This window comes from Andrographis paniculata, unplaced genomic scaffold, assembly GCF_009805555.1.
Source record: "Andrographis paniculata isolate CXL003 unplaced genomic scaffold, ASM980555v1 Contig57END, whole genome shotgun sequence".
NCBI classification, from domain to species: domain Eukaryota; kingdom Viridiplantae; phylum Streptophyta; class Magnoliopsida; order Lamiales; family Acanthaceae; genus Andrographis; species Andrographis paniculata.
In genome coordinates, this window is record NW_026137592.1 from 5,887,395 (window position 1) to 5,903,260 (window position 15,866).

Here is a 15,866-nt window from a genome sequence, read left to right on the forward strand (position 1 = left end):
AAGGCTATCAACATTGGCACCAAAGTACTTACTTGAAATCTTCAGCCGAAGTTATTCTTCCACGCATTCCTGCGATTCCGAGGGGATTTTCTTCCGACGTATACAAGAAGTGGTGGACTCAAGTTTGCGGGTCTTTCTTGGATAAGTATATCCCGCCGGTACAAAAGACCACCGATCAGACCAAGCCATCGGATAAAGCTCGAAAAATGCCGCTACTTATCTCGGGTATTCCTGAGAGGAACAATGGAAATTCAAGTACTCACAATGTCGGTTCTTCAAAGCGGACGGTACCCTCGGTCTCTGAACGAAGCAGTAGTGAGCATGATGTTCATTGGAAGCGAGCTCGTCGAGATCCTCATATCATCAACCCGTCAAGTCCTCGTTCGAGCCGACACCATTCTTCGAGCAATTTCGCGAGAGAGGTAACTTCTATCTCTCTTTTTTTTCTCTTTTTTTTTTTTTTTTTTTTTGACATGATCCGTTTTTTTTTTTTTTTTTATCCCCTTTTTCAGTTGGAGCAAAGAATCCCGAGTATGGATGAAAAGATGGCGAGCCGAGATTCTATTGTTGAGGTGATTGGAGAAAGCAGAGGTGTTTGCAATAAGCAAGTAAAGGATGCTCCAACCAAGCCAATAGTTGTTCATTCCGTTGTGCCCGCGGTTTCAGAATTCTGTGGCGCGAATTTTGTGAAAGAGATCCAACGCGAATATATAGGAAAAGTATGGTCGGATCTTCGGGGTAAGCTTTTGAGGACACCAGCTCGTTTGCTTTCCTCGATTAAGGACGAGGTTGATGTAGTGCTCCAATCAATGAAAAGCTTTCAGTATTCTGACATTTCTCATATTGAGGACCGAGTCAAGGCCCTTTTTGATGACGCTGCATCTTTTGATGAGGCATGTTCTGACTCGATCGACGCTGTATCCTTAGCGGCTCGTAACCAACAGATTTCCGAGATCAAAGATCGACTGTCGCACCTTGAGACGAGGCATGTTGAGGAGTGCGAAGCTATTAAGGAGTTAGAGGGGTGTGTGGAGAATATTGACGTGAAGCTTCGCTCTTTACAAGAGCAAAAAAGAGAGAATATTTCCCTTATTAAGCGACGTCAAGGAGTTAATGAGAATATCACCATTCAAATTGCTGAAGTCAAGGATGAACTCGCCGCTGTAGAGAATGTCCCCGCGCAAGACGAAGAATACTTAAAAAGCTTAGAAGAGTTGTTGGATATTAGCAAAGAAGAGTTGTATAATCTTAATGTTTAAGATCAATTTGTACTCTTCATTTTGATTGCCAATCAATAAATTTAAATTCTCTCTTCTTTTTTTTTTTTTTATATATATATTTTTTTTTGAGCTTTTTTTTTTTTTTTTTTTTTTTTTTTACCCAAATCCTTTATCACTTATTTATTTATTTCTTTATTTATTTGACTGAACTTGAAGGTATATCTCAAGCTGCCTACGTACCCGGTAAAGGGATCAAGTCATAACGTAGTTCAAAGCAACTTGAATTTGCTTTTATTGTTATTTTGCAGTTTATCCTCATGCTAAGGAGTCTTGATTTGATTTGAAGGTCTCACGCATAATATCTTTTGAGGAACCTCCCGTTGATTGGCCCTATCCGGAGTCCGTCTTGAGATGTCAACTTGTATGCACCATTTGTGTAAACCTGAGTGACGACGTAGGGTCCATCCCACTTGGATAAAAATTTATTTCCCGAACGAAAGTTGATCACAATGGGCCTTCTCACAGCAAGAACCAAGTCCCCGATTTGAAAGGATCGTGATTTGACTTTTTTATTGTAAGCTCGAGACAATCGTGCTTGATAACACTCCAGTCTTTGTTGAGCTTGTAGTCTTTTCTCGTCGAGAGCCTCTAGCTCTTCGAGTCTTAATCTGACATTTTCTTCGGTCGTCAATTCTTCCTGGAGAGCGATCCTTAGTGAAGGAATTTGTCTTTCCAATGGGAGGACAGCTTCGACCCCATATACAAGTGAGTATGGTGTCGCTTGTGTTGGAGTGCGGAATGTAGTACGATAGGCCCACAAAGCTTCACCAATGCGGTCATGCCAATCTCTTTTTGATTTGGAGACAACCTTTTTCAGCAAGTTACAAAGTGTTTTATTGAATGCCTCTGCGAGTCCATTTGCCGGTGCATAATACATTGAGGACTTCTTTTGTTGAAAGCCAAACTTTTCACAAAGCTTGTCGATGTGAGTATTGGCAAAAGATCTTCCATTATCAGTGATGATACACCGAGGAACTCCATAACGGTAAATGATGTTGACTCGTATGAAGTCAGCTACCGTCTCCTTTTTGACTTCTTTCAAAGGAACTGCTTCTGCCCATTTGGAGAAGTAGTCTGTTGCGGCCAAGATATAGAGATGTCCAGCGGACGACTTTGTGAGTGGTCCTACAACGTCCATGCCCCAGGTATCGAATGGCCACGAAGCAATAGTTGGGTGCAATGGTTCCGGTGGTTGATTGATAAAGTTAGCATGGAATTGACACGGTTGGCAGCTCCGTGCGAATTCTATACAGTCTTTAACCATGGTTGGCCAATAATACCCCATCCTCTTTATTCGGAAGTGTAACTTTGGGCCAGCTTGATGAGCTCCACAGATTCCGGCATGAGTTTCCTCCATAGCTTGTTTGGCTTGATGATTGCCGAGGCATCGAAGGAACATGTTCTCGAACGACCGACGATAGAGTATGCCGTTGAAGTAGGCGTAGCGTGCAGCTCTTCTTCGGATATCTGCTCGTCTGCGCGGGTCACTCGGGAGCTTGTCATATTTTAAGAAATCTAATATTGGTTGCCGCCAATCTTCTTCTTCTTCTTCAATTTCAAACACCTCGATGAGGTGATTTACTTCTTTTTCAACACATTCTTCTTCTTCATACTTGCAGGAATCCACCCAAACTTTGCGTATCGGAATATACACCTGTTGATCCGGGATGGATAGAGTCGATGCCAATTTAGCCAGAGCGTCAGCTTGCCCATTCTCTTTCCTTGGGACATATTCAATAGAGACATCCCCGAGTAACTCAATGAGTGCCTTAGCATACTTTAAGTAAGGCATTAGTTCTGGTTTCTTCACTTCAAACTCTCCAGTGATTTGATTTACAACCAGCTTGGAATCCCCGTATACTTGAAGTTGGCGTTGCTTGATATCTACCGCCATTTTTAGGCCGAGGATGAGTGCTTGATACTCAGCCACATTATTTGAACACTTTTCTTTTAAGGCAAAAGAGTATGGAAGGACTTCTCCTTGTGATGTGACAAATATTACTCCGGCTCCAGCTCCATTTTTGTGTGATGAGCCGTCAAAATACATTTTCCATGGTGGGGTGATTTCGAGAAAAAGCGCGTCTTCATCAGGGAAGTCGTCAGACAACTCCCACTCAGCGGGGATGGGATGATCAGCAAGGAAGTCAGCCAATATTTGTCCTTTTACAGCTTTCTGTGGTACATATATGATTTCGAATTGTTGCAGCTGCAGGTACCACCTCGCGAGTCGATCAGAAAGGACAGGCTTTGACATGACATATTTCAAGGGATTTGCTTTGGACACCAACCGGATAGTGTGCGCTTGGAAGTAATGCTTCAACTTTTTTATGGCGAAGATGAGCGCCAAGCATATCTTTTCCACCGGTGAATAGTTTAGTTCATTTGGTGTCATCATTCTGCTGAGGTAGTAAAGGGCATTTTCTTTCCCTTTATTGGCTTCCTGTGCTAACAAGGCTCCAACTGAACGCTCTTGTGCAGCGATGTAAAGCGTCAACGGATGTCCAGGAATTGGGGCTGTCAGCACTGGTGGCTTTGTCAAGTAGTCTTTGATACTTTGGAATGCCTTCTTGCATGCTTCATCCCAATGGAAAGGCACTCCCTTCTTCATGATTCGGCTGAAAGGTTGACATCGTCCAGCGAGGTTAGAGATAAATCTTCTTATATATGCTAATTTTCCTTGTAAGCTTTTTAGCTCGTGGATGTTACGAGGCTCAGGCATTTTTGTGATGGCATCTATCTTTGCCTGTTCAATCTCAATTCCACGACTATGGACAATGAATCCGAGGAATTTTCCGGAGGTGACTCCAAAAGCGCACTTGAGAGGATTCATTTTTAATTGGTAGCGCCTCAACCTTTCAAAAATCTTTCTTAAGTCTTGCAGGTGATCTTCTTTTCTCTTGGATTTGACAACCAAGTCGTCAACATAGCACTCTACATTTTTGTGTAGCATGTCATCAAAGATCTTTTGCATTGCTCTTTGGTAGGTTGCCCCAGCATTTTTCAATCCGAAAGGCATAACTTTGTAACAGTAGATACCTTTCGGTGTACGAAAGGCGGTTAACTCTTCGTCTTCAGGTGCCATACGAATTTGGTTATATCCAGATGATCCATCCATAAAAGAAAGCGCTTCATGTCCTGTCGTTGCATCAATCATCAATTCAGTTATGGGTAAAGGAAAATCATCTTTTGGGCATGCTTCGTTTAAATCTCGGAAATCCACACAAACTCGGATTTGTCCATTCTTTTTCTTTACAGGCACGATGTTGGAAATCCATTGGGGGTATTTGACTTCCCGGATGAACCCCACTTCAATGAGTTTGTTGACTTCATTTTCAATTTGAGGGATGAGTTCAGGACGGAATCTTCGTTGCGCTTGCTTCACAGAGCGAGCTCCTTTCTTCACACCTAGATGGTGGACCGCAACTTTCGGGTCTAAGCCGGGCATTTCTTTATATGACCAAGCGAAGACATCTTGGAATTCGTTGAGAAGTCGGATGTAGGCATTCATATCATCCTCACCCAGCTCTTTGTTGACATAGACAGGTCTTGGGTGATCTTCATTTCCCAAGTTGACTTCTTCTAACTCGTCCACTGCAGCTTTGATCCCTTCTTCAAGCGCGGCGGGTGCATTTCCTGCATCTTCTTCAATCATTGTTTCTTCTCCCCCTTCAGTGATGTAGCAGGATGATGCAACACTTTCTTCATTATCTTCTTTGGGTTTGGTGAAGACAACGGTTTGCCATTTAGCCTTTAAAACTTTACCGCAATGTATCGTCATTTTTGTTTGACGCGTCATGCGGGATGGAAAGCGGCTCTTGATTTCTTCATCCATCTCCACATATTTTGTTGATGTGGAATTCGTCTTGTTTTTCTCTTTATTGATCTTTGGTCCTAACCTTGTGAAGACAGAAGGTTTTAGCCTCTCGAAAACCGATACTCTTGCATTCTTCCCCTTTTGAGGTGAATTGGAAGACAAAGTCTCGCTTTCGGTGATATGATGATTTGCAGCCCTTTTGATAGCGATGCGTACGGGAGCTTGTGGCATGTACCCAAGACCAGCCCTCGAACCTTGGGTTGTCTGTGGTGGTAACTTCCCAGCAGTGATTCCTCATTTGGATTATATCCAGCTTTTGTGAGAAGTTTGTAGGCTTTTGGGCCAAAGCTTTTGTCCTTTTGCAATCGCATAGCCTCTATTTTTTCTTCTTTTCCATTCCTTGTCTGTGATGGGGAGATTGGGTTGAGTGGGGTTCGGAAGAGTCAAATCTTTCAGAGGCTCAATTAATGAGTCTGCAGAACCTGAGGCAGGTGTTTTTTTCTTTATCTCTTAACTTTGCCCCCAAGTTTGGTTGTGGTGCTTTGACATCTTCATGTACCTTGGATTTTTTTGCTTCTGTAGAGAAATATTTGGCGTCCGCAAAGTGTGACTCGGCTTCTGCATATGGCTTTGTGTCTCCAAGAACTTTCTTTGTCACTCCATTTTGAGTGTATTTGAAGCATTGGTGCCACGTTGATGGAACTACACCATTCTCATGTATCCATGGTCTTCCCAAAAGAACGTTGAAAGATGTCTTTGCGTCTATCACGTAGAACAAAGGGTTAGTTTCCATTTCATCGATTAAGAGTCTCAATCTTATGGTGCCAAGTGCTCTTTGCCCCTCTTGATTGTATCCATGTATTGTCATACGACTCTCGAACAACTGATCTACTGGTATTCCCAATTTTTGCAATGTGTATAGAGGAAGGACATTGACTGCAGCTCCTCCGTCTAAGAATATCCGGTTAATCCTTTGTTCATGGATATAACCCACGACCAGTAATGGACGATTATGGGGTTTGGATCCTAACACCAAATCTTCATCAGTGAAAGTTATCGTGGCACATTCTTCACTCGATTTGTCTCTGATCGCCTTGCCACCTTTCTCGGTAGTGAGACAATATGATTCTTTGTCTTTTATGTCAACTTCGAGAGACCCGAACATGATTGAAGTGACATTAACAGAAACAGAATCGTCTTCAAGGGTGATCTTTCCTTCATGAGCCAACTCCATGACTTTGTCTTTAAAGATGAAACAGTTATGGATGGGATGTCCTACGACACGATGGTATTTGCAATATCTTGGGTCATCAACCTTTCCAGCTTCCTCCGGTCTTTTTGAATTCGGAAGTTCAATGAGGTTTTCTCTGAGTAGATCGTCAAAGATTCCCGAGACGTCAGAATCCAGGAAAGGATAAGTTTTGGATTGCAACTCTTTAAGGGTTGGCCTTGGCGGTCTTTCTGTCTGAGTTGATTGTCTTTTCCTTGCAACTTCCTTTTCTTTACTTTGGATCTTCATAGGTGCTTTGGTCGTCGCTTTTATGGCCAAGGCTTCTTTTCCAAAAGACTTGATAGGGGCGTTGTTCCCCTTCTTTGCGGCATCATATCTTTCGTATCTTTTTGCTTTTGAAGATTCTTGAACTGGTGGTCCGTGCATCCCGCTTGAAGCCATACTTAACTCCATGTCATGAGCGCGGGTAGCAAGTTCTTCGAAAGTGTGGGGTCGGATCCCTTGCAGGATGTATTTCAACCCCCAGTGCATTCCTTGGACGCACATCTCTATACCGGAGGCCTCAGACAACCGGTCTTTGCAGTTCAAGCTCAAACTCCTCCAGCGGTTGATGTAGTCGATTGCTGGTTCATCTTTCCATTGACGAGTATTGGTGAGTTCTGTCATACTGACGGTCCTTTTTGTGCTGTGTAGAACCGGTTCAAGAACTCGTACTCCAACTGCTCCCAACTGTCGATGGAACCAGCCTCCAGGTCGATATACCAGTCGAAGGCGTTGCCTTTTAATGACCGTACGAACTGCTTTACCAAGAGATCGCCGTATGTCCCAGCGTTGTTGCATGTTTCCATGAAGTGTGCCACATGCTGCTTTGGGTTGCCTTTGCCATCAAATTGTTGGAACTTTGGTGGTTGATATCCCAACGGCATCTTGAGGGCGTCGATCCTTGAAGTGTAAGGCTTGGCATACATATTTGTTGGCCTTGAACTTCCTTCAAACTCCCTTTTGAGAGCTCCTTTGATATACTCGTCAAGTTGGGATAGATGGATGAAAGAGTCAGATGATGCTTGAAACGGCATTGGTCCCGCCATTTTTTCTTTACCGTGGCGTTGATCCATGGATGTTTCTGCTTCATTTTGGGCCTCCGAAGCATTCTGGTTGGTTGGTTCCGGCTTGTCCAATTTTGCAAGCAGTTTTGCGATGACATTGTCTTGTTGCTGCATGTGTTGAGACATCCCTTCAACAACTTTGGCCAGTGCAACAAGTTGGTCTTCTATGTTTGAAGCGTTCGTGGTCATCACCGGGGCATAACTCGATGCAGTCGAACGAGTTGCAACTTCTTGAGGGGTGCCCGGTGCGGAGGTACTCTTGAAGCTTTCGTCCTCCTCATAGAGTGAGTTTTGCTCTGTGATTTTCGGATGTGCATCCTCGGAAAATGACAGTACTCTTTTAGCCATACTTCGTGTCATCACTCCAGCATTCATTGAAGCACTTGAGGTTCTTGATGTAGTAGCAGCGACTCCTTTGGCGGTGGCGGCTAGAGCAGCAGCTTTCGACACAGCATTGGAAGTCTTGATTTTGTAGGAAGCCATTGATCGTTTGAGAATTCGACGGAAAGAGAGATGAAAGGTAGAGTTGTCCCACTGGGCGTGCCAAAAATCTGTAGACAAAAAAATTGTGTTATATTTTTATAAACACAAAATTTGTACAAATTATATTTAATTTAAATTAATGCGGGTCCTATTCTCTATTCGGATCCTTTGATTCTCTCTCCGGGTCGATCCATTTTTCCAATTTGGATTTGGGTGGCTTCTTTGATCCGAAGGGATTTTGGTCTTCGGTTTGACTTCGCCGGCTTTTTAGGACTTTGGTATCCGTGTTGGCGATTTTGATCGTCGGCTTTGGATTGATGCCTCCTTTGGATGATCCGACGGATTTGATCTTTGGGAGAGATTTGGTGCTCCATAACGCTTTTGGCGGCGTGTCCCTTTGACTTTTGGATCGAAGAGGGCCTGGTTTGCGCCTTTTATGAAGAACGCGACGAACATCTTCAAGCTTTGGGAGCGACTTTGGAGGCTCTTCCTTGGCTTTGATGGATTCCTCGATAGCTTTGAGAGATTTGATCCTTCCTCCGGCTCGGACATACGACGAAGAACGTTAACTTCATCGATTCGTCAACCAATATTGGATCATTTGTCCAAATCGGTGACTTTTCGACGAAGAACGCTTCGAAGGACACGAAGAACAATGAAGAACATTGCAGAGAGTCTAGAGAGACTTACCCTTGCGCGAGTCTTCAAATGAACTTCGGGTCTAAATGAATTGGCCAAGGCTCCTATTTATAGGGGAGGGTGGCCTTGGCTTCCTTTTCGGATGGTGCCACGTGGATGGAAAGATTTTATAATCTTTCCTTTTCCCTCGGATGCCGTTTTCCATTTTTGACGGATTTGATTATGCACCTTCCTTTCTCGTCAAAATCTTTATATCATTGCTTTTTTGGAAGATATTAATTTATATACTTCCTTTATTGACAAGATCTTTATATCATTGCCTTGTTTGGAAGATATTAATTTATATACTTCCTTTATTGACAAGATTAATTTATTTTGCTGCCAAATTTATTATGGCTCTATTTATGCACGTAATATTTGTACGATATCTTCCATTTTAAGCAGATTTTGCATTAATGGTTGATATTTATTGTACAAAAATTAACATATGTGCATAATTAAATACCATATATTTATTTTATTGGAATTTTATTTTCTTCCAAAATACATGATATTTAATTGATTTTAGACATATATTTTTAGTGTCTACAGTCTTCAATTGAATGTTGGTGTGGTTAGTATTTGGAAAAGAGTGATATTCCGCCGTGACCATTCACAATAACATTGTGATCAACGCAGAAAAAAAAAAAAATACTAAAAGAACATCGCAATCTAGAATTCAACCTTTGCCTTACCCGTTTCACTCTTGCTCGATGAGATTTGGATTCAAAATCGATCACAAAATTGGCTTTCCGTTACTCTTTCGTGCAAAAAAAACCTATTGCACAGTGACTATGATTGCAATTAGATATGATGAAAAAGGGCAAAATTGAAAAGTCAAGATGGATGGGATTGTATTCAAACTTTAAAATGGAAGGATGTATTTAATTCTAATTTCCAAATAAATAAGTACTTGTATAAACTTATTTTATTAACATTTTTCCCAATAAAAAAAAGTAATTTTTTTTTTTTTTAAAAATTGAATATCCAAACTATTCATTGAAAAAAGATTAAAAAAAATTACCAAAATATTGATATTTTTTGCCGGTGGACAATAGTAGTAGTCGTATGGAAAAAGAATTTTAATTGGGTAATCTATTCGTTCCAACATAGAACATTAACAATTCGTTACATATTGCCGTGCGAACACCATTGATGATACAAATTACACGTCATAACACCGGATACGGAAGGGTACAACGTTGTAAAAGAAAACGACTTAAAATTACTCCATAACGGCTGGGTAGGGGCCAACGACCGGAGCAGACACCGCTCCTCACTTCGAATCATCATCGAATCGCATTGCTGCTGTCGATTCACAATTCCCCCTTCACTTTCGGACTCTCCGTTGTTGGGGCATCTCGCTCCTGTCGAATGAAAATCTGCACTCGGTAGTGAAAATAGAGGGGAGAAGGTGGAGTAGGTGTGCATACCCCTCACCAAATACATTTACACTAATATATATATATAAGAAAATTACAACTGTATAGGCTTATTCCTCTAGTGTGTCAGACCTTGTCACTGTAGGGAGTCTCACGTCCAAACTCAGACCTACAGTGTACCAACAGTAAAATCTTCAAAACTGTGGCTGAAAAAACATATCCTCAAATTTGGTGTAATATTCTAATCATAGAGAGAGATAGATAGATGGATAGAGTACACGTAGCTCACATTTGGGCTTTTTAAAAAAAATGGCCTAAGTCAAATCGGATTTTAAAATTCTAGCCCTCAAACGAGTTTTGAAAACTACTATATTTATATTATGTAGTAGTTTTCAAAACTCCTAAATATATAATTTCAGAAGTTTTTGAAACTTCTAAATTATCAAATATAGTAGTTTTGAAAACTACTACAAATACTTTTATTAAAAAATAAGAATAAATATCATTTAAGCCCTAAACCTATTCTCCCTTCGTTCTCTTCTTCTGCGCGACGACACTGTGGGTTTTCTGCAATTTCTTTTGTCAATCTCTACCATTGTCGTTGGTGTTGCTCTTATATGGTAATTGATTTTCAAAATTTTGTTCTCTTTCGTTCTATTTTGTTTTGATTATTGGTTTGGAAAATATTGGTTGACGGATATTGTAATTTTTGTGTTTTGTTTGTTTTCATATAAATTTGTCTGAGTATCGCTTTTTTTTTTTTAAATCAGCACCTCCTATTGTATCTCTGATTTCTTATCGGATTGTTGAAAAAGTTTGAAAGTTGTTTCAATCCAGATTCATAAGGTATTATCTTATTATTTTTATTTATCTTTTACTTTTTACTATTTCTTATTGTATAATCATATAATTTTCAGAATTTTTATTTATCATATTTAAAAATTTTATGATATATATATTTTTTCTAATTTTTGTAATATTGCATATTCTATTGCCATATTTATGTTTATAAATGAATTTTTTTCATGATTTATAATTAATTTTTTGTAATTACTTTTTTATGATTTACAGATACTCAAGAGTGGTCATCTATTGGCATTTACTGGGCAGATATACAAAGGTTAGTGCATCAGTTGGTACAGGAATACTTAAGCCTTTGATTTCATTAGTTCTTGGTATGAATAGGATGTGTGTGAGAAACTTCTGTAGTTGATTGCTTATGAATGAGCATTATACAAGTGGGGGAAAACAGATTTCGAGTGTTATATTTGAATGTAGTTTGGAAGTGTTGTGTTTGAATGTAGTTTTGAAGTGCTTTGATTGAGTTAATATAAGTTGTAGGAATTTATATTTGTGTTCAAGGGCTTTATTTGTTTTAACACAATAGGCTATGAATTTCAATATAAGCATTATTTATATTTATATATATACTAAATTTAAACCACATATTTTTAACATATATGTTTAATTTGGAAGGTCGACAGTGTTTTGTGATGTTTTCATATCGGGAGGGATTGCCTGGCCCCAGTAACGATTGTCTACTGCATCTTCAATCTACACACCGTTCTGAGCATATTTGGAATGGTGAATTAACTGATCATAAGTTTAGTCTTGTTTGTCCGGAAAGATATTGGACTAGTATATCTACATTATGACATCCTAGGGTCCTCGAGATATTAAATCGTATTGGATTTTATGGAGTATATAGAGTTGGACATGTTAGACATGATCCTGGTCTTTTGACAGCATTAGTTGAGCGATGGCGTCCTGAAACACACACATTTCATTTCACATTTGGCGAGGCAACAATTACATTAGAAGATGTTGCTATGATATATCAGTTACCCCTCGATGGTAAACCTGTTGTCAGTGATGCCACATCTCGACAAACCATAGAGCACTCTTCAAAGATTTGTATGGATTTGTTACAATTGTCTCTTGACCCAGAATATTTCAAGCATGGACCATGGATTTTGCACTCTACTTTAGAAGATCATTTGAAGAGTGCTGAGTTTCAAATCGATGATGATAGTCCCGAAGAAAAAGTAGAGTGTTGGGCACGTGGATTTATGCTATTGATGATTATGGGTAGTATACTTCCGAATTCAGATGGTAGTAGGGTCCGGTTGATTTACTTGTCATATCTGCAGAAACTTGACCTTTCTGATAAGTATAGTTGGGGAAGTGCTTGCCTTGCATGTCTATATCATAATCTCTGTTTAGCAGTTATTGGAGTAAAAAGAAAAAATCTTAGTGGCCCCCTCACATTGTTGCAGGTATATTTATATAAATTGACATCTTAAATTTATTTAAGAACACTATTTTTGTTGTTTAAGTATTTTATTTTATTTTCTAGATTTGGGCATGGTCTCGATTACATATGTTGGCTCCTCGAATTAAATCAATAAACTCTATTGTTCTCGATCCTCAAATGCTTGCTAATGGTGTAATGCTTCCTGCTGCGCCTTACGGAGCTAGGTATTGTGATTTATACAAGTAGTTCTTAACAAAAATATTTTGTATTTTTAATTCTCAAACTGTATTTTGTTATTGTAGGTGGGCTCGGGGTAAACATGATTTTACTCCAACTGTTCATGGTTGTGTGGATGCTATACGTGACATTCTTGATCATGAAGGAAATGGACAGGTATTTTAATAACTTATTATTAATTATATAACTTTTATGTTATAATTTTTTAATATAAATATATTATATTTTTGGTGCAGTTTAATTGGCGTCCTTACGAGCCCAATTTATACGATAGTTTACCACGTTCTTGTCCTTCAACTTTATTCCGTTACCAAGGACCTTTGTTATATGAGCGATGTATTGAACATCATTTCATAGATAGAGTGCTTCGGCAACTGGGCTTAGTTCAGCATATTCCAGATAACCCATCAGTGGTGGAGAATAGGAATACTCATAGTTCTTAGATGTTTTGAAAAGATATATAATTTTAGATCCAAAGAGTTTTGAAAACTACTACATTATATAAATATAGTAGTTTTCACAACTCGTTTGAGGGCTAGAATTTTAAAAACCAGTTTGACTTAGGCCATTTTTTTAAAAAACCCCTCACATTTGTAGTTAGTTAGTTCCATTCATCTCTCTCTCTCTCTCTCTCTCTCTCTCTCTCTCTCTCTCTCTCTCTCTCTCTCTCTCTCTAATCAGCCCTTGATGGAGATTGTGCTGTGCATAACCATCCATGCATAAAACTGGACGGGATCCATACAGGAGAATAGAATGTCATCAGAATCTCCTCAACATACACCATGGATTGGAATGGATGGATCGAGTTTGCCCACACTCCTTGCTTTAATTTCCCAATAACAAACAACTTCACCTCCCTTCATATGTAATGTATGTTCAGATATGACCACCCACCCCACCACCCTTGCCTGCCACTTCCATAACACCACACGCTCAAAACTACCCTCCCCAAGGGTAGGCAAAAATCAATCTTCAACTTAACAAATTAATCAAAGATGGATGGATGGATGGATCGATCACGATCACGATCACTTCCCCATTAAATTTAAAAATCCTTATCTAGCTTGTTGAAAATGAAAATGAAATGCAGCACTAACTGATTTTAAGCATCAGGTGGAGGCGAGGCTGCAGGGATCCAGTGCTGGCCTTGAATGAAATTTTGAACCGAGTATGCATAAACATGCTCACCACCTATCTGGCTACTCCACCCCACTCTTTTCGACACATCAGACCCAGCCCCTCTGTTTTCAAATTCACCATAATACAGGGACTTCAATGCAAAGTCACCACTCCACGGCGTCCATCCATCCGGATGGATAAGAGCTTCCATAGTGCAGCGAATGAAAACAGTCCTCGAGTAATCCCTCCACGGCCTGCCCAAATAATTCTTATGCACTGCAGGATTGCTGTGATACAAGTCCATGTACGCATTCGTACCATTTATCACACAATTTTGGAAGACAAAACCAGTCGATTGACTCGGATCCATTCTGCCCTGGGCTGTCACTGCATTGCTCTCCCCCTCCCCTTCCCCCTTTCCCTTTCCGGATGTCAACTCCCGGGGCCCGATCAGGATCAGGCAGTCTTGAAAGAAAGCAGCCGAGTTTCCAAATATGAAGTCGATGTTGCCCTGGATTCGGCATGACTTGTAGTACTGGCGTAAGGAGTGTGCGTATAGAGTGTCTTGATTGCCCAAAAATTCACAGTTTTCGACCACAGAGAGATCACTGTCGGATACAAAAGCTACTGCTTGGTGAGCATCCGAACCTGCTGTGTTCTGGATCGTCAGACCACTTGCCATAAATCCATCTCCAAAAACACCTTTAACCAACCAGGAACCAAAATGTTAGAGATCACACTAAATTAAATTAAAACCATCGAGAATGAGTTCTTGCAACATTCGTCATTCATAGCTAGTTTCTTACCCAGAGTGGCAGAGTTGTAGGTGGACATGCCCATCTGGCCGACATTCAAGGACCCTGTAATTACTGTTTTGCCCATTCCATCCCCTAAGAAAACCACCTTCTTCTTCTCCAACGGGACCCGGACAGTTTCCTCGTACACTCCTGCTTTTATCCATATCACGAAACGGCTACCCAAACCCGCCGCTTCATTGGGGGCGGCGTTCACGGCTTCCTGCACGGTACCGAAATTACACGCGCCTCCCTTGCACACCGTGACGTCAGGTTTAAGTCCCCGTGGGACGCCGCCGACGTATGCAGAGGATTCCGATCCGGGCTCCCAGAAGCCGTCACGCTCGGTCTTCGGTGGGTGCCACGACTCCGTCTTGTCGCCGAAGAGATCGTAATTGACCATCATTGCGAGGGCGGTGGTGGTGGATGGGATTAGAGAGGAGTAGAAAAACGACAGCGTTTTGTCGACCAGGGGTGTGTCGTTCAGGTTCTTGAACCCCGACCAGCAGCCGTGATGGTAGCCCAACGCGGCACTCATCCAGGCCCGGGCATCTTTCAGCTTGCCACGTGGCAAAGCCTCGGCCGCCGAATTCATCCGGTACTCCGAGTAACGCAGCACCTGGAGGCAAGCCTTGGCGCCCATCGAACGGTTCTGATTCGTCGCGGATGCTTCGTTCAGAATTTGCTGAACCATGGTGCGGCCGTTGATAAGATTGGTCGAGGAAAGCGACAGTGCGGATTGGATGACCTGCAGCGGGGAGGGGGACGGCGGCATGTGACTAGACTGGGACAGAGAGGCCCGGCACGCGGTAGGGTCACGTGACGCCTTGCAGGTCTCATTGATGATACTGTTATTGTTATTATAATCAGAAGGCGATACGCTGTCGGAATGATGGCGGGGGGAGGTGGCGGAGATGGTGAAGAAGAGGAGGAGAGATACAAGGAGGAAGGAGAGGAATGCTGCCATTGCTATGAAAATGAAATGCGACGACGGTTGGGTTGAGGGGGTTTTGTACATTATCTGAACTGCATACAAAGAAACAAACAAACAAGCCAATCTTGGAGGTTAGCGATTTGGAAGGAGATGGAGTCACGGGATGAATTCAATTTGTAAGCAGGACAGGCATGAAATGGGATAAGAATAAGGGAAGGTGAGAATAGAACTAGGAGGGCGATCTGACGTGATATTAGTGAGATGGAGGGAGAAGTTAAGAGTGGGCGATTTACGCGTGGGGACCTTCCCTTCCCTTCCCGTCGGCGAGCCTAATTTGGTGAAAGCTCGTGCGTGGTGGGTGATGGATTTACTCAACTCAACTCTATTCAATTATTTCTGTGGAATTTGCGGCCAAAGGCCCACATATTTTACGGGCTGAGCTGGGCTGGGCCGACTTCAATTTTGGTTCAAAAATTTGATAGAATGCAATTAGGGGTCTATTTAATTAGGATTTAAATGATTTGGACTTTAAAAAGTCAGGTAAATTTTAATGA

The 15,866-nt window shown here is 41.3% G+C and overlaps 3 protein-coding genes and 1 long non-coding RNA gene across 4 annotated transcripts; 1 reads left to right on the forward strand and 3 right to left on the reverse strand.

Annotated features, from left to right (window-relative positions):
• Nucleotides 1-1,569: 1,569 nt before the first annotated feature.
• Nucleotides 1,570-5,361, reverse strand: LOC127256901 (uncharacterized). Its single transcript, XM_051283127.1, has 2 exons — nt 2,863-5,361; nt 1,570-2,775 (listed from the first exon to the last, which is right to left on the reverse strand). Exons 1-2 carry the CDS (start codon nt 5,323-5,325, stop codon nt 1,570-1,572), a joined length of 3,669 nt encoding a protein of 1,222 aa, XP_051139084.1. The 5' UTR covers nt 5,326-5,361.
• A 193-nt stretch (nt 5,362-5,554) lies between these two features.
• On the reverse strand, nt 5,555-6,991 carry LOC127256902 (uncharacterized). The gene has a single exon (XM_051283128.1). It carries the CDS (start codon nt 6,989-6,991, stop codon nt 5,555-5,557), a length of 1,437 nt encoding a protein of 478 aa, XP_051139085.1.
• A 5,169-nt stretch (nt 6,992-12,160) lies between these two features.
• On the forward strand, nt 12,161-12,580 carry LOC127257366 (uncharacterized). Its single transcript, XR_007839967.1, has 3 exons — nt 12,161-12,250; nt 12,331-12,452; nt 12,531-12,580. It is a non-coding gene; the product is annotated as an uncharacterized LOC127257366 (long non-coding RNA).
• A 503-nt stretch (nt 12,581-13,083) lies between these two features.
• Nucleotides 13,084-15,519, reverse strand: LOC127257365 (probable pectinesterase/pectinesterase inhibitor 51). The gene is made up of 2 exons (XM_051283750.1): nt 14,391-15,519; nt 13,084-14,286 (listed from the first exon to the last, which is right to left on the reverse strand). The coding sequence occupies exons 1-2, from the start codon at nt 15,394-15,396 to the stop codon at nt 13,568-13,570; spliced, it is 1,725 nt and encodes a 574-aa protein (XP_051139707.1). The 5' UTR covers nt 15,397-15,519; the 3' UTR covers nt 13,084-13,567.
• Nucleotides 15,520-15,866: the final 347 nt, after the last annotated feature.

Bases quoted from the DNA above. Each gene is read 5' to 3' on its own strand.
- LOC127256902 (XM_051283128.1), bottom strand. From the start codon at position 6,991: ATGACAGAACTCACCAATACTCGTCAATGGAAAGATGAACCAGCAATC.
- LOC127256901 (XM_051283127.1), bottom strand. From the start codon at position 5,325: ATGCCACAAGCTCCCGTACGCATCGCTATCAAAAGGGCTGCAAATCAT. The intron at 2,776-2,862 runs GTAAATCACCTC...AAATATGACAAG, and splicing joins AAGAATGTGTTGAAAAAGAA to CTCCCGAGTGACCCGCGCAG.
- LOC127257365 (XM_051283750.1), bottom strand. From the start codon at position 15,396: ATGTACAAAACCCCCTCAACCCAACCGTCGTCGCATTTCATTTTCATA. The intron at 14,287-14,390 runs GTAAGAAACTAG...GGTTGGTTAAAG, and splicing joins CTACAACTCTGCCACTCTGG to GTGTTTTTGGAGATGGATTT.